This window comes from Rhinoderma darwinii, chromosome 3, assembly GCF_050947455.1.
Source record: "Rhinoderma darwinii isolate aRhiDar2 chromosome 3, aRhiDar2.hap1, whole genome shotgun sequence".
Lineage (NCBI taxonomy): Eukaryota > Metazoa > Chordata > Amphibia > Anura > Rhinodermatidae > Rhinoderma > Rhinoderma darwinii.
Genome location: NC_134689.1, coordinates 338,849,574 through 338,870,433, shown reverse-complemented (window position 1 = coordinate 338,870,433; position 20,860 = coordinate 338,849,574). Strand labels below are relative to the sequence as shown.

Below are 20,860 nucleotides of genomic sequence, written 5' to 3'. Positions count from 1 at the left end.
TCACGCGCGTCCCACGGAAGTGCTTCCGTGTGGGGCGTGTGATTTTCAAGCACCCATTGACTTCAATGGGTGCGTGATGCGCGAAATACGCACAAAATGGACATTTCGTGAGTTTTACGCAGCGGACTCACGATGCGCAAAAATCACGGACTGTCTGCACGGCCCCATAGACTAATATAGGTCCGTGCGAGACGCGTGAAAATCACGCGTTGTACGGACGTATATCACGCTTGTCTGAATAAGCCCTTAGGGATACCTTTGAAGGTCTGTGGGGCATGGACACTGTCTCTTCTTAGCAAATTATTTCTATCTGTAGGTTTAGAGAATAGAGTAGTAATTAACTCATTAGTTTTGGTCTTATTAATTTCAACATCTAAAAAAGTAAACAATCAATGTTCCTACTGAATGAAAACAAGTAGAGATCTTGAAAACCTAGAATAATTAATACAGAAAGTATATTGGAAAAGTGTATATCTTAATTATACGAAAAGTAACAAATTTGCTGAAACTGGACAACCCCTTTCACTGGCACAAAGGGGCCTAAAGGGGTATAAAACCAGAGCAATACAGAGCTACAATATGTGGCCACAGCAGGCTATGGGTGCCAAATTATGGATCAGTACAATCAGAGGTCGCAATAACGCCTCTACAGGGGTCATTGACGCCTCCAAAGGAAACTAAACGCTTTGAAATCAGTCACATGGGTATTCTTACGCATGAGACTTAGGGTGGATTCACACAAACGTGTATTGGGTCAGTGCAGGCCGCGTGGTTTTCACGCGCCACGCACAGACCAATACAAGTCTATGGGGCAGTACAGACAGTCCGTGCTTTTTGCGCAGCGTTTGTCCGCTGCGCAAAAAGCGCGACATGGTCAATATCTCCGCGTATTTCTCGCATCACGCACCCATTGAAGTCAATGGGTGCGTGAAAACCACGCAGGTCGCACGGAAGCACTTCCGTGCGAACTGCCTGTTTCGCGCACCAGCTGTCAAAAGGATGAATGTAAACAGAAAAGCACCACGTGCTTTTCTGTTTACAAACATCCAAACGGACTGTCTTTGAGATGAGCGAATCCGGACAACCGAACCGAACTTTACCGGGTTCGGCCGAACTCGTTTTGGCCGAACCCGGCAAAAAAATTTCCGGTACGCGACGTCAGGAGATAGTCACTGTCCAGGGTGCTGAAAGAGTTAAACTGTTTCAGCACCCTGGACAGTGACTTCCGATCCCAATATACATGAACACGTAAAAAAAAAAAAGAAGTTCTGACTTACCGATAACTCCCGGTTTCTTCCTCCAGTCTGACCTCCCGGGATGACAATTCAGTCCAAGTGACAGCTCCAGCCAATCACAGGCCAAGCACAGGCTGCAGCGGTCACATGGACTGCGGCGTCATCCAGGGAGGTGGGGCCCGATGTCAAGAGAGGCGCGTCACCAAGGACGCGTCACCAACCAAGGCAACGGCCGGGAGGGAAGTTCTCGGTAAGTACGAACTTTTTTTTTTTTTTAACAGGTTTCTCGATATTGTGATCGGCATTCACTGTCGAGGGTGCTGAAAGAGTTAACTGCCGATCAGTTAACTCTTTCAGCACCCTGGACAGTGACTGACATCGACTAGACTCATCTCTATGATGGCGGCTGCGCGAAAATCACGCAGCCGCGCATCATACACGGATGACACATGGAGCTGTCAAGTGTTTTTTGCGCGCGCAAAACGCAGCGTTTTTTGCGCGCGCAAAAACGCAACGTTCGTCTGAATAAGCCCTTAGGGTATGTGCACACGCAAACTCAAAAACATCTGAAAATACGGAGCTGTCTTCAAGGGTCTTTTTACGAGCCATTTTTTGAAAATGAGGTATAAAAAAATGCCCCGTCAGAACAGAACGCCGTACTTCCCATTGAAATCAATGGGCAGATGTTTGTAGGCGTTCTGCTTCTGTTTTTTCAGGCGTTTTTCGGGGCATAAACTCCCCAAATTACGCCTGAAAACACTTAGTGTGCACATACCCTTAGAGTTCATTGAAAGCGGGAGGATGGCAGTGCTCAGATCCTCTCTTTATGTAATTCTTTCAACTCTTGTACTGTGCCTCCAGCACAGCACTGCTGGGCAGCTCCTAATGATGCCAGTAAGGCGCCTGGACATTGAGCCAATAAGGCTCTGTGGTTGCCTGTGTGGCGTCACTAGGAACTGCCCGGTGGTCCCGCGCTGGTGGCACTGTTCCCAGGACAGGAGACGTGCCCACGGCTCACCCAGCAAAAAAAGTTAGATGAGCTGTAAAACACTACTCAGGTAGAGGCTCATATTAGCGCAGAAAGCAGATGTTGCGTGTTTATTCTGGAACAGTGGGTGCTACAAGCATGGCTCCAGCACGGTCATAGGAAGGCTGGCACACACAGACAGAGCTCGGCTGAAAAGATTAGCAGCACTATGAGAATTGTGTCACTTCAGTTAGAAGCCAGAGCTTCCTATGATTTTCCCTATTACCAAGGTACTTATAAGGGCCACACAGGAGAAGGGAGACAAGTCTGTGGCAGCGCCCAGGTCAGTCCTCAGAGGAGAGAGCGCTGGAGGTCAGAAGATCGCAAGTGGTTCTTTACCTGCGCCAACAATCCCCTTCCTCCATTGCCGCCTTCTCCGCATTATTTCCCTCACCCAGCCCCTGTGTTTATCTGCCCCTGTGTGGCGTGCCTGAAACTGTGGCAAAACTGAACCATTTTGTCGAAATTATGGAAAAATTGCGACAAAATGGTGCAGTTTTGCCATGATTTCAGGCAAAAAAAAAAACACATCCACGACTATGTGTGAATCTAGCTTGACTAGAATGGGATCTGTGCAAATCTATTTCTAAGGGAAATGATAAGACATCCATTTTATTTGCACTGCACATTTTTGAGTTGTGTATAGTACTGCTTATATTAACCCTCTAAACCAAAGATTTGCGAAGTCCAAATAAAATGGATGTCTGGGGCGACAGACGGAGCACACACCTTATTCAACATGTTCCACTATTTCAACAATTTTTGCTTTGCCTTGGTATGTTCGCACGGTCTTCTACCCTGGTCCCCGAGTGACAGGTTTCGTGCTTCAGGAAAGGTAGTGTCCAATGTTCACTGTGTAATATAGAAAAGGTTTTATAGTTACCTAAACTCACTGTTTATGCATGAAAGAGTTAAAGTAATGTTTCCATGTATAAGCAGCGAGTTTTTAACACCGCGTGTCCCTACGTTTTATTCATTTGAATTACCGCATATTACATACTACTCCTTCTTGGCTAAAAATACTCCTAAAAAATACTAAGCAAAGTATTATTACCCTGCTGGAATAAATGTAGTGCGACGTGTGACTACAAACACAGATTTGTAATATGGCTATGTGAAGGAGTCCTTACTTAATAATGTGACTTGTGGTCCTACACAAACTAGAAGCCAAATGGTGCAATCATCTTGTATATATGATATGTTCAGTTACTCGGCATAATTTCCGCATGTGCCGTGTGTCATATTATGTGTAATGTAATGCTTGCTAATACTTGTAATGAGACGATAGTGATCGGAGCCGCTGCAGCAGTTTGCTGGCTATATCTTCATTTTGCAAGCATATTTACCCTTTAAAATAGCATTTGCTTTAGCACATACCCCCAGAGACATCGCACAAAAAGAGAGTGTCTGATGAAGGAATACAGATTTCTCATCAAGCCATTTAATTTCTTTATTCCCTGAGCTCTGGTTTAGTCGAGTCTCTCTCTGCCTGTTCCAGCTCTAGATCCCCCTCCTTCCCTGGCACAGCTCTTAATAGAATTCACCCTGACTAATTCCTGTGATAACGCACCAGCACATGGCAGCCTCTCTCCTTATTATCACCGCATACCTACTCTATGCAAACGTTCACACCCGCCACCCCTCTACCACCCCCACAGTTCAGAAGGCAATACTTTATGCTCCTCTAAGGGTAGATTTATATATATAGCAGTTGATGTGCAGTTAAAAACTGCATCAAAAAACGAATCTGAAAAACCGCCTTAGTTTTTCCAGCTATTTGTTGCATTTTGCGATGCAGTTGCAATTTTACCAGAAAAGCATCGAAAACGCACGAAATCGCAGTAAAAACACTACGTTTTATTATATGTGTACTATAAACAAGGAACACTGTGGCGCTATCTACATGGGCACTGTGTGTGGCACTATCTACAGTGGGAACTGTGGCACTATCTACAGTGGGAACTGTGGCACTATTTACAGTGGGCACTGGCACTATCTAGAGTGGTATTGTGTCACTGTCTACATGGGCACTGTGGTGTTTTTCAGGTGGCTGCAACAAAAAACCCTAGCGTATAAAACGTATCCATTTTTTTAACGTCCATGAAAAATGGATGTCAAATGTCGGTGAAAAACAGTCAGACGGTCGGGAAATGGATTCAAATTTTGAGACACACTAATGCAAAACAGCCATGAAAATTTTTAATTGCTGATCCGTTAATTGTTGATCCGCTGTTAAGTGCCCTTTTTTTCACGTCATGTCATACATACATACATACATACACATAGAATATAGAAATATATATAAAAAATGACAAAATACTGTTTTTTTTCACAGCTTTTGTGATTTGTCTGCTCATAATAAAAATGAAAAACATGGAATAAATTAAACTAATCTAGAAATTGAAAGCCTCATAAGTCTTGTAAAAAACCAAAGTAACAATAGTGATAATATTCAAAGCGGTTGCAAAGATATTATCATTTAAAGAAGTGCATGTCGAAAATGGAAAATTTGACCTGGACACAGGGGCATCAATGACCCTTGGTCATGAAAGGGTTAAGGTTTAAAATACCTTTGGTATTAAGGGGTTAAATCTATGCAACAAGCGTTTGCTCATTCATGGGCTGAATGTTGCCCTGTTTACACTGTGAACGCTCGTAAAAGGGCTTTTACACGGGTCTTGAGGGCCAAAGCCGCACATTCACACACACACACACACTACACTGAATAATCTGTGGGGAAAAAACCCAGCCTGAATGCAAATTATGAAATACAGTCGTACAATGCAATTGGCTGCCACATCTCTAGTAGACGGGTTGAGCCAAACGGTAGAGATGGAGCCGAGTTCCTCCTCTGCCTCGCGGGCCCTGAAAACACATATAATTATCACTGCCACTGCCACAGCCACAGCCACAGCCCTGACGGCAAAGATTGACCACGGATTTAAGGCTATGTTCACACGGGGTATTTTGCCGAGTCTTTTGACGCGGAAACCGCGTCGCAAAACTCGGCAAAAACGGCCCGAGAACGCCTCCCATTGATTTCAATGGGAGGCGTCGGCGTCTTTTTCCCGCGAGCAGTAAAACTGCCTCGCGGGAAAAAGAAGCGACATGCCCTATCTTCGGGCGCTTCCGCCTCTGACCTCCCATTGACTTCAATGGGAGGCAGGAGAAAGCGTATTTCTCGCTGTTTTATGCCCGCGGCGCTCAATGGCCGCGGGCGAAAAACGGCGCGAAAATCACCGCGAAAATCGGCGTGCAGGGAGAGGAATATCTGCCTCAAAGTTCCAAACGGAATTTTGAGGCAGATATTCCTCCCCCAAAATACTCCGTGTGAACATAGCCTAAACTGTCTCAGGCATGATATTGACAAGATGAGGGATCATACTGCGGATGTGGAACACAGACTTGGTGAAGTAGAAGACACCACTCTTGTAACAGCGTATAATGGCCGCACATTACTGCAACAAGTTAAGGCTCTACAAGACTGAGTGGAGAATCGTAACAGAAGAAATAATATCCGGATCTTGGCGCTTCCGGAACGGGCTGAGGGGCAAAACCCAGAATCCTTCACAGAACAACTGATCCGAGACATCCTCTCTCCCATTGCTCTATCTCCTTGCTCTATCATAGAAGGAGCTCACAGAATTCCTACGTGCCCGACACCCCCTGGTGGCGCCCATTCAACCTTTAATTATGAATGTGCAGAATTTCAGAGATACCAAACTATCTGCAGCTCGGACAAAGGGAGAGGATGAATTTGATACTATTGTACTTGGCTCAGGAAAATGAGGTCAGACAGGTTGGGTTGGGCAGGGTAGGGACCAAGATGAATTCCTTAAAATATGGGATCCCTGGATTATCGCACAAACAGCCATTTCCTTAATCTTAATTTTTTACATGGGCTGAGTGAACGTGTGGTATGAATGGATATCTGTAAGGGACTAACTGCCTATATTTATAAATAATGAACATGGCTATTATTGTACACCTGACTGTCTCTTATGTTACATTCACACGACCGTTTTTTCTTACGGCCGTCACACGGACGTTTTCAGAACAATTAAGTCCTATGGGTGTATTTACACGGCCATTTTTTATTTTTAACGGTCTGTGAACACTGGCCGTCATAAAATAGGACGCGTCCTATTTTTAGAAGTAAAAACAAAAAATGCACGGCGCCATATTGTGCAGATCACCAGGAGTAATATAGGGAATAGGACAATTGTACTGACCTCCTAAGGTTGTGCAGCCACAAGCAAAACTCTGTAATGGACTATAAGAGGACCATAAAACCGCTGCAGCCTGGTTCAAAACCGGTAACTAGAGTTAATTACCGCTAGGATTATTTGTGGAAGGGAGAGAAAAAATATGGTGAACCATAAACGGCGCTGCTGGTATAGAGGTGGAAGGAAATTGGAGATATTTAAGATAGCATATGATTTATTGCAAGAGGTTACGTGTTTCAACGCTGAACCAACATCATCATCATCAGGCAAAGTATACAGAACAGTAAAAAAAAGTCTCGTTATATGTAGGTGGTGTGATCACAAACACCAGGGTTTTGGAAAAAAACGCCAAATTAAGCGTCAAAGTACAACTCTGACGTCACATGAGGGGTGTAAACAAAATAGTAACATAACAATGCAGCAGCAATAAAGGCCGGGTGCACACAGAGTTTTCGTCAGGCAAAAAATCTGCCTCAAAATTCAGTTTGGAATTTTGAGGCAGATTTTGCTTTGCCTGCACGCCGATTTTCACAGCGTTTTTCGCCCGAGGCCATTGAGCGCCACGGCCAAAAAACGCCGCAAAATATGCTTTCTCTGCCTCCCATTGATGTCAATGGGAGGTCAGAGACTTAAACGCCCGAAGATAAGCGACATGCTCTCTTTTTCCCGCGAGACGGTTTTTCCGTTCGCGGGAAAAAAACGCCTCCGCCTCCCATTTAAATCAATGGCCCTTAATTTGGCGTTTTTTTCAAAACCCTGGTGTTTGTGATCACACCACCTACATATAAGGAGACTTTTTTTACTGTTCTGTATACTTGGCCTGATGATGACGCTGGTTCACTGTCGAAACGCATAGCCTCTTGCAATAAATCATATGCTATCTTAAATATCTCCAATTTCCTTCCATCTCTATACCAGCAGCGCCGTTTATGGTTCACCATATTTTTCTCTCTTCCAGAAACGTCCTATTTTTGGCCGCTTTCACGACCCGATGTCCCCCATGGAACTCAATGGATCCGTTTTTAACAGCCTTTTTCAGAAATCAATCCCTGTGATGGCTGTTAAAAACTGATCATGGCCAAGAGGACTCACAAGGCACAGCGCTACTTTAAGCGCTGAGCCTGGGGAAACCCTTGACGTCTCGGACTATGGAGTCCCCGGCTAGAGCATTGCAAACTCTCTGGCCGGGTACTCCTGTCTTGGGAAAGCCCACACACACACACCCCTGTATATAGCATCACACACACCCCACTGGGCAGCTAGACCTACACCACCACCCTCCGTAGATAGCGCTATTTGGGCTCCCTCTAGGAGCAGAGTCCCCAGCCGGAGCGTTGCTGACACTCTGGTCGTGGAATCCGCTCCTGGAGGAGCCCCTGACATCACTGTCCATATATGGATGGTGACGCCGAGGGCTCCTTGATGAGCGGAATCCCCAACGCTCTGGCTGGGGATTCCGCACCAGGAGGAGCCCCTGACTTCAATATCCATATATAGTGACAACGGGGGCTCCTCCCCCCTGTAGATAGCGCCATTGGGGCTCCCTTTAGGAGCAGAATCCCTGGCCAGAGCGCTGCCGATTCTCTGGCCGGGGATTTCATTTGTTTAATTTGAAAAACTTCAAAATACTTTTAAAAATCAGCTTCTCAGTCAGTCCTGTGCACATTGCTGAATGGCCGATTCCCATCAACCCCCACAGCAGTGTAGAGTAGTGATCACTTTCATGCTTATCTACACTCAGAGTGAAGGGTAAGATAGTAAAATTCTGCTGAAGTAACAAATTATTTTACTATTCCCTCTATGCATGCCTATAGACAAGTGTAAAAAAAAAATCTCCAAATCCATCTTTTTTTGTTCTGCACATGCACCTATGTAAGACCACAAGCCAGTGGCTAAGACAGGAACTGACTAGGCACGGCCAGCAGATTGAACAGTAGCAATACTTCTAGGCAAGAATTTAGTCATGTCGCCATTTGCGACTAGCCCTTCTGCCACATTTATGCGGCTGTAATTTTAGATTCATCAGGTAAGCCTTCTGGTACCATCTACAAGGTGGATACCGGTAACCAGGGGGTGCCGCTTGTCGCAAAGATGTCATTGTTTCCCGTTCTTTGACACTGCTCTCCAGCTGGGTGACCAGGAGGGGCAATTTGTCCCACAGACATTTCTGCTTCCCAGACTCTGGCATTGCAATGCCTGGTGTCGAGGTTGCATATCACCCTGTACAGGGTCCTCCAAGCCCATGCACTGCATTCACCTTAATAAAGAACAGGGAGCAAGGCCCTGACAGGCGGTAGAGGGATTTAATTAGGAGGATGAGGTTTGGAGGGCGGCTTAGACTTAGGGAAAGGAGGGTTGGGAGAAAGAGAGTGTAGCTGGAGGCCGGATGGATGTGGATTAAGGGCTCTCACGATTCTGTTTTTGAACAGAATCGTTGAACTGATTCTGTAGTCGCGGCGTGCAGCAGGAGGAAGCTCCGCCCTGCCACCTCGTCACTGCCTGATCTGCCCGTTCTGTCTCTGCTTCCCCATGGAATTGCTGTTCTGTACTGAACAAAATGATACCGTACGGAACAGCAGTGTCAACTTCACGTGTGGTCTCTAGTCTCACGGGTTCTGCGAAGGCTGACGAGATGACGTCATTGCGCCGCCTTCGCAGAACTCATGAGACTAGAGACCACACATGAAGTAGACGCTGCTGCATCGGTGAGTATGTAGGGCATTCAGGCGGAATAAATGTTGGGTATTGTTGCGCTCATTACAAGGGTAGTGTGGCGCTAGTACAGGGGGCATTGTTGTCAACTGTAGCAAATTTTTCGGGACTGTCCTGAATTTACAGAGACAGTTTTGGAAGATTACTACAGGGAGTGGGTGGGGTGTGTGGTGCTTGCTCCGGAGAAGTTTGTGTGTGGCATCGTCTACCGGGGGTCTGTGAGCCATTATCTACCGGGGGTCTGTGTGCCATCATCCACAGGGGGTCTGTGTGCCATCATCCACAAGGGGTCTGTGTGCCATCATCCACAGGGGGTCTTTGTGCCATCATCCACAGGGGGTCTTTGTGCCATCATCCACAGGGGGTCTGTGTGCCATCATCCACAGGGGGTCTGTGTGCCATCATCCACAGGGTGTCTGTGTGCCATCATGCACAGGGGGTCTGTGTGCCATCATATACAGGGGTTCTGTGTGCCATCATATACAGGGGGTCTGTGTGGCATCATCTACAGGGGGGCTGTGAAACAATCATGACAATGACCTTCATTTGGGTGTTTTCAGGGGGTTGGGACAAAAAAAGCCTGACAAATTAAATTCATCAGTTTTTTTAACGGCCATGAAAAACGGATGCAAAATGGATGTCAAACGGCCATTAAAAACGGACGGACTGGAAATGGATGAAAATTTGGAGACACTGATGTAAAACATCCATGAAAAACTGACAGTTGATCACTTTTTAATGGCCATCTTTTTTCACTGTCGTGTGGCTGTAGCCTGAATGAATGATGCCAGGAGTCCCGTTCACATGTACCGTGGTCGGGCTGGGAAATCCGGCGGACACACAAATCGTTTTTCACGGTTGTGTGTACCTGGCCTTAATGTAATTTATTTAAAACCCCATGGTGGGGCCTGTACTGCACAGGGACCTGCTCACACTTCAGGCATTATGATGTAATCTCGCCCCAGAGTGCCCGCTCGGCGCCATCTGCCCGGCCCTGCAGCAATTTACACTGCTCTCAACTGCAATGTCGGAGACCAGCTGAGGGGGTGATGGGCAGAGGTTGGATGTTAGTGCATGAAGTATATATTTGATTATAGATTCTGTTAACCTGTTCCCTGCCAGGGAACACAGAATATATAGTCAATTAGATAGACATTTTTCCAATTGTATTTATGATAAAAAAAAAAAAAAAGTATTTGCAGAGGTTAAGAGTTGTGAAGTTACGTACAATAATTATAGCAAAATATGTTAAAAAGTTATTTCTATAAAGAAAATTTCTTAAATTATCTATTGGAATTACTGTTAAATAAACAAAAAAAAAAGAAGAATAATCGAGATTCAAATCAAAAATCGCCCAAAGTGTTGAAAAAAAAATCTAGATTTTATTTTTTGGCAAAATCGCCCAGTCCTACTTCCAGCTCAACTGTGAAGTATAGTGGAGGAGGAATAATGTTCTAGTAATATTTTCCACAATTTGGGAGGTGCCCCTTAGTTCCAGTAAAGGGAGAAGAATTGTCTGGCATAGAGGATCTTTCACCTGTCCTATAAAAAGCACTGGCCTTCACCCTGTCAACCTTGGTAATGCTCTTGTGACTGCATTGCTGTCAATCACACAGCAATGTTCCAGAATCTGGTGGAAAGTCTCAGAAGATTGAGGAGTTTCCAGCAACAAAGTGGTGTCCATATACTTTTGGCCCATAAATGACTCCATAGCTTAAAAAGTTCAATGGTATATACATGTAATAAACAGTGGAACACACAGACTTCTCAGTCAGAACACGAGATACTTTTGATGTAGAGCCAAATTGTGTTAGGAAGCCTCTCATAGAGCTCATTGTCCCTGCTATCATGTAACACTAGATAGAATACGGAGCATTCACCAGCCACAAAGCGTCATTCAGTCACTGGAGAAAAGTGCTTTGTGCAGTAGACAAAGTGATCATAGTGAAGAGCAGTCAATGCAGAGAGTTTGCAGCGATTGTGATATTATTATAGACCTCTACAGAAATATAAGTCAGTGTCGACTTTTAAGAAAGTAACTAAGTTAGGAGACGCCGGTACTCAAGAGTGTAAGAGCTTATATTTCCAGCGTCCAAACATGCTAGGTGGTCCCAGAAGAGAAGCTTAGAGAGAAGACTTTTTCCTTGTTCCCTTCTTCTGGGATATGGTCTCATTTCTGGTGACCAAAAGTGTAAGGGAGAAGAGATCCCTGGGCCTAATACTCACATTATGGCCTCAGCCACATGACCGAAGTGATGTGCACGGGCCGTGACTTGCGGCTCGGATGGCCGCGGAGTGTCACCCACGGCCGCCCGCAAATCACGGGCCGTGCACATCGCCGTGTGCATGAATTTCAACACGCCTGACATGTCCGATCTTTTTGCGGTCCAGGCTCCTGGGCAATGAACGGACCGTGGAAACCACAGTTGTGTGCATGGGCCCATTGAAATGAATGGGACCGCAATTCACACGCAGATTTGTGGGTGAATTGCGGACGCAAAAATACGTTCGTGTGCATGGGACCTATCAGGGAACAACACCTAGACAAGCTGGGGTGTAAAAATAGTATAATGAAAAACAATAATGACATGGAATAAAAGCTCATGTACAAACTAAATCATATTTGCCAACAGCGGAACAACCATAGAGCGGGCAGCAGTCACACCCGTGCCCTGGTGCCTGAATGAGACACAAAAGCCCCTCTGCCTTAATTATGATTATTATAAATGGCACATGATAGGTGGGTCGGACCAGAAGCTTTAAGTAACACCTCTAGTTGCCAAACCTCTAAGATTTTCTCTCAAAAAAACAGAACCACCAGACTCAATGAAGGGCAGGCAAATTTCCTCCAAAGCCGTCTCTAACTACTCCTGCTGGATGTAAAACACTTTCTGGCCATACTGATCAGTGCCAGGAAGTGGCATTAAAGCTCCTGCTTGTTGGACATTTACTTTGAGACGCTTGTGCATTGGGGAACATATTGACTACCACTGCTCATAGGGGGATCTCTGGCACTGTTCCTTGTTGGCATTGTTCATTGGGGCACTTTAACAGTCATTATAGGGGAGTATGCAGTATATGAAGGTAGGACATACGTAAAAGAAAAAATGTCTACAGTGCTCCACATCAATATTCTCCCTGTAAGCCATCCAAATGATAATCTGTCCAAATAAAAATTGTTCATAGGTAAAAAAAAAATTATTGTGTGTATATATAATATATGTGAATACACTTGTTGTGATACTGCAATGCATATAACTCTCAGTATTGTGATATTAGAAGAACATTTGTGATTGCTTATTATTGAGGGAAAATCTTGCTACTTGATAAATCGGTATTTGGGCTGCACACCCTTGGTGGTACAGCCAAAATATTCCTTCCAACAGCTGGATAGACATGAGGACTGTGCAATCAATCGGAAAAAAACAAAACAAAACCGAAATTCAGCGTAATTAACCCTCGTCATCTTGCGCAAATCGTGTTCTTCGATTATTTTTTCCCAGTTTCAACTGTATCTGTGTCCTCAGGATGCAGATAAAGATGAAACCTATGGTAGAGCAGGGAGCCGTAAAGTCCCTGCTCTACCATTCACTAAATATTAATTCAATGGTGTAGAATGCAAATAGGAAGCGTGGAATGCAAAAAGGGGTGTGGCCTACATAATAGTTCATTAACCGTAATCAAGGTTTCAATTATACAGTATAGTCACAATTCTGCAACGGATCATTCTAACAGGAGCTGAATATATGTCATGATCATTCCTAAATAGGACACACGAGGCATATCCAACCCCGAAACATGATAGATCAGAAGGCTTTTTCTTAATCTAGTAAGTATGTGCGTGAGATAGGGAATTAGATTGTGAGCTCAATAGGAGACAGGGACTGATGTAAGTGATTCATAGCTGGAAAAATTCCAGGAGCCACTTATCCAATGTGCCTATACCACTACCGCTGAAGATTTTTGGTTTATTTTTATATGGTCTTACTACATGAGCACAATCCATGTACCACACTGTGGAATTTGTTGGTGCTATGCAATTAATACTAAATTAATAAATGCATCAACCATGATTATCACTTATATTCAACAAGCAACAAACTATCATTATCCCAAAGGGTTACTATCGGTGACAATCAATGCAATACACCCAGGAACAGAATAAAAAAAGTGCTTGTGAATCAAAACTCTTAGAAAAAGTGGCCTTCTCACCCATAGCAATCAGTCTGTTTTCCGGGGATTTAGAACATGAATCATCGGCTCTGATTGTTCGCTGTGGGCAACCAGGCCACTTTTTGAGACGTTCTGACGCATGGATCCTTATAAGTCTATTAAACAAATCTCACTCAAATGATATGTCCCTATAAACAAAACACCAAAAATGATCATGGGGCTTAAAAATTAGGAAGGATCTGTTACCACCTATGAGATCCCCTATTAGCACTATGTTTGTGGGTACAGCTGAATCCAACGGGGGTCCACTCCAAGGACAGTGGCAGGTGGGGAGTTTGAGTGGGGTGATACACCTGTCAAACCAGAATGCTGAAGTCCTATATGCATGGACCCCCACCCACCTATTAATACTTCAGGAACCTTCCTATCCCTACTATTGGCCATCAATGATTGAGCTTACCTCTGGGACACCGCTTCATTATTTACACAGGCACAGAGACTCTGCCATACTGTTGGCTGTGCCTGGTACTTGAATGTGTGTGAATGGGATAATCTGCAGTCCCTGGGTGAGCATTGAGCCGATGTGCTTGTGTAAATAATGAAGCGACCTTTCATTGTGCTAATCCCCACAGGTCCCGGCGGTTGTCCCGCTACAAATTAAACGTTGATGGCTTATCCTAGACCTAAAGGGGTTACTCTATTACAAAATTCTAATAAGAAAGTATTCAATTAATAAGAAGTCCTTTTGTTGTCACATCATCTTTAGGCCAGGATCACACACAAACTTTTGATGCCGTTTTTGGCTCCGTTTTTTGAGCCAAACACAGTAGTAGAAACAAAAAAAAGGACATGCATCCATCTTTTCTTTTAACCTTTCCTTCCCTTTGTGTCGACTTCTGGCTTTGGCTCAAAAAAAACTGAACCAAAAACTGCATCAAAACTGTGTGTGTGATCCTGGCATTCATATTAGGTCCATTATTCATTGTACCGCCCAGTGACACGCAGAATGTCCCCTATACAATTACATAAGACACATTTGAAAAAAAATTTGAGACAGGAAATCACAAAGTCCCCTGACCCCCAATTGTCATCAACCATACTTGTCCACTGTGACGGAGCAGCTGGAATACAATCTTCCAGCGGCTGCTTAACAAACATCACAGGTAAAGTTATTTATTATAGATTCGGAAAGACCCTCTAATGAAGTTATAATGGAAAACACAATCTCTTTCACTTTGTAATTATTTAATCACTGGCAACTAAACACATGGTTTTATCCTACAGACGTTTTTACATATATTCATGTCACTTGTACAATGCAAATCTAAATGTGGCGGATACTATTTCTGCAATTAATCTGCGGTGTGTGAATATACCCTTAGAGTGGGGTTGGGCAATTAATCGGAAAAAAACAAAACAAAAATTTAGCGCAGATAACCGAGGTCATCTTGCGCATTTCGGTTTTTTTAGTTTTTAAATATGAGGGGATACTCTGTGAAGATACGATGCGAGGATACCATGCAAGGATACCAAGTTAGGATACGATGCGAGGATACCATGCAAGGATACCAGGTTAGGATACGATGCGAGGATACCATGCAAGGATACCAAGTTAGGATACGATGCGAGGATACCATGCAAGGATACCAGGTTAGGATACGATGCGAGGATACCATGCAAGGATACCAAGTTAGGATACGATGCGAGGATACCATGCAAGGATACCAAGTTAGGATACGATGCGAGGATACCATGCAAGGATACCAAGTTAGGATACGATGTGAGGATACCATGCAAGGATACCAAGTTAGGATACGATGTGAGGATACCATGCAAGGATACCAAGTTAGGATACGATGCGAGGATACCATGCAAGGATACCAAGTTAGGATACGATGCGAGGATACCATGCAAGGATACCAAGTTAGGATACGATGCGAGGATACCATGCAAGGATACCAAGTTAGGATACGATGTGAGGATACCATGCAAGGATACCAAGTTAGGATACGATGCGAGGATACCATGCAAGGATACCAAGTTAGGATACGATGTGAGGATACCGTGTTACTACTGCCAATCTAACTGCCTAGTAAATATTATCCTAAGGGGACAATCTAAATCTTGTGAAAATCAGAACCAGCTGACTGGAAAATGTATCTGACGATCTTAAGAATATCCTCGGTCAGTAGACGTAACTGTTACAATCATAGAGTAAAACCATTAGGGTAAACTTACACGCAGCAGATTTGTTGCAGAAATTTCTGTGAATGTCCCATTCATCTGCATTACACTAGCAGAAATCTATGCACGTGAAACAACCCCAGTCACATGTATGGAATGGATTTTTCAGTGGCAGAAATTTCTGCATTTAATCTGCGGTGTGTGAATATACTCTTAGGGTAGGGCTGGGCAATTAATCGGAAAAAAACAAAACCAAAATTTTGCGCAGATAACCCAGGCCATCTTGCGCATTTTGTTTTTTTCATTTTTTCCCCCAGTTTTAACAGTATATGCATATATATATTAGAGCAGGGGACCGTCAGTTTCCTGCTCTACTATTCACTGTATGACGCCGGCTGCTCATGGCTCAGCGCAGACAGAAGCGATGACGTCACTGCCTATACCAGCGTTTCAGGCAGCTTATTGGTCCACAGTCTCCTCAGTGCCTGCCCCATTTACTTCTTGTTTAGCCTCAAAGCCCATCCCAATGGTATATACACGGATGATGGGGGTCCCTGTATATTACCCCCATCATCCCTGTATATTACCCCATTATTCCTGTACATAACCCCCATCATTCCTGTATATAACCCCCATCAACTCTGTATACAGGGATGGGAGTTATATACAGGGATGATGGGGGTTATATAAAGGGATGATAGCTGATATATACAGGGATGATGGGTGTAATATAGATGAATGATGAAGGTAATATACAGGGATGATTGGGTTATATACAGGGATGATGGGGGTTATATAAAGGGATGATGCGGGTTACATACAGGGTTGATGGGGTAATATAGATGAATGATAAATGCAATATACAGGGATGATGGCGTTATATACAGGGATGATGGGGATAATATACAAGAATGAAGAATGTAATATATAAGGATGAAGGGTGTTATATACAGGGACCCCCATCATCCCTGTATATACCAGCCCGCTATTATCCCTGTATATAACCCCCATCATTCCTGTAAATCACCCCATCAACCCTGTATATAACCACAATATCTGTGTATATGCCATTGGGTCAGGCATTGTCTGCTCGTTGTGGCGCGTGGGCATTGAAGCTAAACAAAAGTAAATGGGATGGGCAATATGGACCAATAGGAACCCCGAAATGTTGGTATATGCCAGAAGTCCAGCGGAACCTGAAAATATGTGCCGAGCCAAACAGACCAGAGGAGCAGAGGGATCTCCTCTACTAGTCATTGGAACGGGGTTAGGTGGCTATGAATTATTTTTTTTTTATTAGGCACTATTGGGACTGTATGGGGGCATTATACTGCGTAGGGAGGTATATTATAGACAGTATTATACAGCAGGCTCAGGGGATCAATATTAATGAAATGGCGTGGCATGCAAGTAGGGGGCATGGCATGCAAAAGCGGGTGTGGCATTACAATTAATAAACCATTTTTATCAAGGCTACATGTTCAATTAATGGTGATTTTGATTTAGGTCATAATCACTCAGCCCTATCTTAGAGTGTTTTCTATTTGTCAATCAATGACATATGCAATTAAAGGGGTATTCCCACATAAGTGACATTGATAGGAAATGTCATAAAACCCTGATTGGTTCAGCTGCTGGGACCCCGTGGGCTGATGGTGGACACCAGGCCAGGCACGCACAATTGCTTTCTTTTTGAAAGTGAACAAGAGTTACAAAAAGTGCTAAGTGCTCTCCCAGCAGCCGGACCCACACTGATCCATGTCTTATTGACACGTCCTGAAGAGTGTTTGTGGGAATACCCCTGTAATATTGGATCGTTCATCTCTGTGACTATGCACAATGTGCATTATAAGCATCTGATTGTACAACACAACTGAACACACCACTATTACTACTAGTAATGCTAGATTGTAGCATGTTCGATGAGTGTAGCGACTGTATGTAGGAATAGATGTCCTTTGTGTGTCAGACAAATAACCACAAGCACACGATATGGGTATAAAACACAGGAAAACAAAAGTACAAACATTATACTGTCCGGCTTTACATCACATAAATGAACTGCATGCTACACAAGCCATCTGCAGAATAGAAAATTCATGAAAATTGCGTTATATACTCCATTATGGGCATCTATAGCACAGAGCACCAGTCCTGGGCCCCCTAGCAGTAATAATCTCAGTGCCTGTCACCATTAGGGGGTCAGTTCTGCATGCGGCGGCTACTATAGATATGTATAGGAGCTGCATACAGCTGTATAAGGATTATACCCCAGTGAGGGGATGGAGAATCGATGGCCCGCATTAAAAAGCATCAACCTATAATAAAGAATATAAGTGAATAGCACGAGGAATGGTAACACCCACATTTGAAGCACACGTATTATTGCGCCACACAATGTAAAATACGAAAGTATCCTGGAAATATTATCCCTATATCTATGAATGAGTTATACGATTTTCAGGGACATAACTATAAGAGGTCACATATCATTCTAGCTATTGAAGAGGGCTGTGTATAGGTAGTTGTATAAAAGTAATACACCCTTTTTTGTCGCATGCATTAGCGCCCCTGGCACATTCGGTCAGAGCTCTGAGACATTTTGACGAATAAGCAGGGGAGCTCTTTAATATTTTGCTGCCTGAGGTGAAAAGTGAAACGGTGCCCCCCCCCCCCCCCCCCAATTGGAGATGGGAAAAAGCAAGGATGGAGTGTATATCTGCCAAAATGCTGCCCCCTGCAGTCAAGGTTGGGTACTGCCTGAGGCAAAGTTATCGCCCTACCTCAGGGATGGTGCACCCCTGGGAATAAGACGCACAGACCAGCCATTAAAGAGGATTCGGTTTTTTTTGTCGTGCATTTTGGAGGAGAAAACAAGAGTTCAATACATCTGAATAAAAATACACTGAGGGTTAGACACAGCAGAATAAGTAACTACATAGTCAGGAATAGAAGTGCACCCAGCATGGCACATGAGTGTGTGGTATAGGAAAGTGCATTGTGTGCTGGGTCACTGCACACAACAGAGTAACCCACAGCAGTCCACATTTTGCACTTGGCTTTACTACACAAGGTGACTGTATGTGTATGAGGAGGGACATGAGTACATTGTGTATCAGGCTACAAAGAACCCGATATTTGGAACACACATATATGAATTGTTAGCATGAGGTGACATGCCATCTCCCGGCCACACAGGCCCACCCGTGCCCTGCCTGTCCTTGGTGTCCCCCTCGCCACCATCCAGTCCCCCTGCTCCCTCCTGTCACCTGCACATTGCACGTATACTCCGAGTCGTCCAGCAGCCTCACGGTGCACACACAAGGCAGATCCAGACTGCGGTTGCTTCCGCTCATTAGGCGACCTAGCATCATCCCGAAACCGGGCACACAACGGGTACACACCCGCTCCGGGTCACAGTGCGCCCGCCGGGCTGTGCTGCAGACACAGCCCGCCTCTACAATCTATCTGACCAATCAAAGCTGTAGAGGAAGTGAATGATGGCTAGGTAACCAATAGGACGACAGAATCGGGAAAGAAAGAATCACTTTCCGCTAATTGGTGAAAGGGGCGGTGAGGGGGCGTGGTTTTGCATCCCCATCATCACTACATTAATTGTTGGTACCCAGAGAGGACAGTGACACTGTGCCGTGTATATACGGCCGGTGATGTGCAGACATACTCACCCAAGTACAAGACATAAAGGGCCGGTTATTTATAAATCATAACATACTTTATAGAATTACACTGGTCTTATTCAGGAAATCAGATATTTACGTATGAAATGACATATATAGTATGTGTGCAATTCTGTTTGCAGCATTACAGTAAAGCGGGTTACAGAATTATTCACTTCTAACTAGCTACAACGCTTTCCTCCCTACATTGGTCTATATATACCAGGTCTGGTTCATGCCATCCCGCCAGGCACTGACAATATAAGAAAAGTCATTAGCTATGCCAACCGACATGGAGTGCCCTTGACTATCTTAGCACTTGATATGGAAAAAGCAATCGACAGTGTAAACTGGGACTATATGGCAGCGGTTCTTAACAAAGCCGATATTAACGGACGCTTTACGCCGGCTTTCCATAATTAATACTCAACACCTTCATCTTCCCTTTAATTACCCTCCTCACGTCATCCTCCTATCATCACCAGGCAGGGATGCCCCTTGTCCCTAAGCCCTCTTTGCTCTATGGAGCCCCTAGCCCAATTAATCCGTTCTAACCCAAATGTATCTGGCATTAAAATAGGAGAGACTGAGCATAAAATGAGCCGATCCACTGACCATATCCTTAGGCGGGATTCACACGACAGGGTTTCCCGGCCGGGTGCCGGCCGTTCATAAATCGGCCGGCACCCGGCTGCATTAGGAATAATAGACCCCTAATGGGGCTATTCACACGACCGATTTTTTGACGGACGGTAAAACCGGCCGTCAAAAAATAGGACATGCTCTATTTTCGGCCGGGTGCCCGGCCGCCCGGCTCCCGTAGAAGTCTATGGGGCCGGGTAATACCCGGCCATCACCGGAATGTGTCCCGAGTGATGGCCGGGTCTACCGTCGCTCGCGCACTCTCTCTCCTCCTCCTCACAGTGCAGAGTGCATGTGAGGAGGAGGAGGAGGGTCTTTTATTGCTCGCTGTAGGAGTCGGAATCCCCAATCCCCGGCCGGGGATTGGGGATTCCGCTACAGGAGAAGTGCGTGACTACACTGTCCAGATATGGACACAGCGAAGTCACTCACTTCTGCAGCGGAATCCCCGACTCTATGGCCGGGGATGCCGCTACAGGAGAAGTGCGTGACTACACTGTCCATATATGGACACAGCGAAGTCACGCACTTCTGCAGCGGAATCCCCGACTCTATGGCCGGGGATGCCGCTACAGGAGAAGTGAGTGACTACACTGTCCATATATGGACACAGCGAAGTCACGCACTTCTGCAGCGGAATCCCCGACTCTATGGCCGGGGATGCCGCTACAGTAGAAGTGCATGACTACACTGTCCATATATGGACACAGCAAAGTCACGTACTTCTGCAGCGGAATCCCCGACTCTATGGCCGGGGATTCCGCTACAGGAGAAGTGAGTGACTACACTGTCCATATATGGACACAGTGACGTCACTCACTTCTGAAGCGGAATTCCCGACCTGTGGCAGGGAATTCCTCTTCAGGAGAAGTCCGTGACTACACTGTCCATATATGGACATTGAAGTCAGTGACTTCTCCTGGAAGGGGGGGGGGATGGGTGCAACCTACAGGGGGCTGTGTGGGATCACCTACAGGGGACTTG

At 44.9% G+C, this 20,860-nt stretch overlaps 1 protein-coding gene across 2 annotated transcripts in view; it reads right to left on the bottom strand.

Moving 5' to 3' along the window:
- The window catches only part of FRMD5 (FERM domain containing 5), an 82,971-nt gene extending 63,976 nt beyond the window's left edge, over positions 1-18,995 (bottom strand). For both annotated transcript variants that reach the window (XM_075858426.1, XM_075858427.1), the window contains exon 1: positions 18,827-18,995. In XM_075858426.1, coding sequence (XP_075714541.1) covers positions 18,827-18,931 — 105 coding nt within the window. In that variant the 5' untranslated portion in view covers positions 18,932-18,995. The remainder of the gene's footprint in view (positions 1-18,826) is intronic.
- Between the last annotated feature and the right edge of the window lie 1,865 nt (positions 18,996-20,860).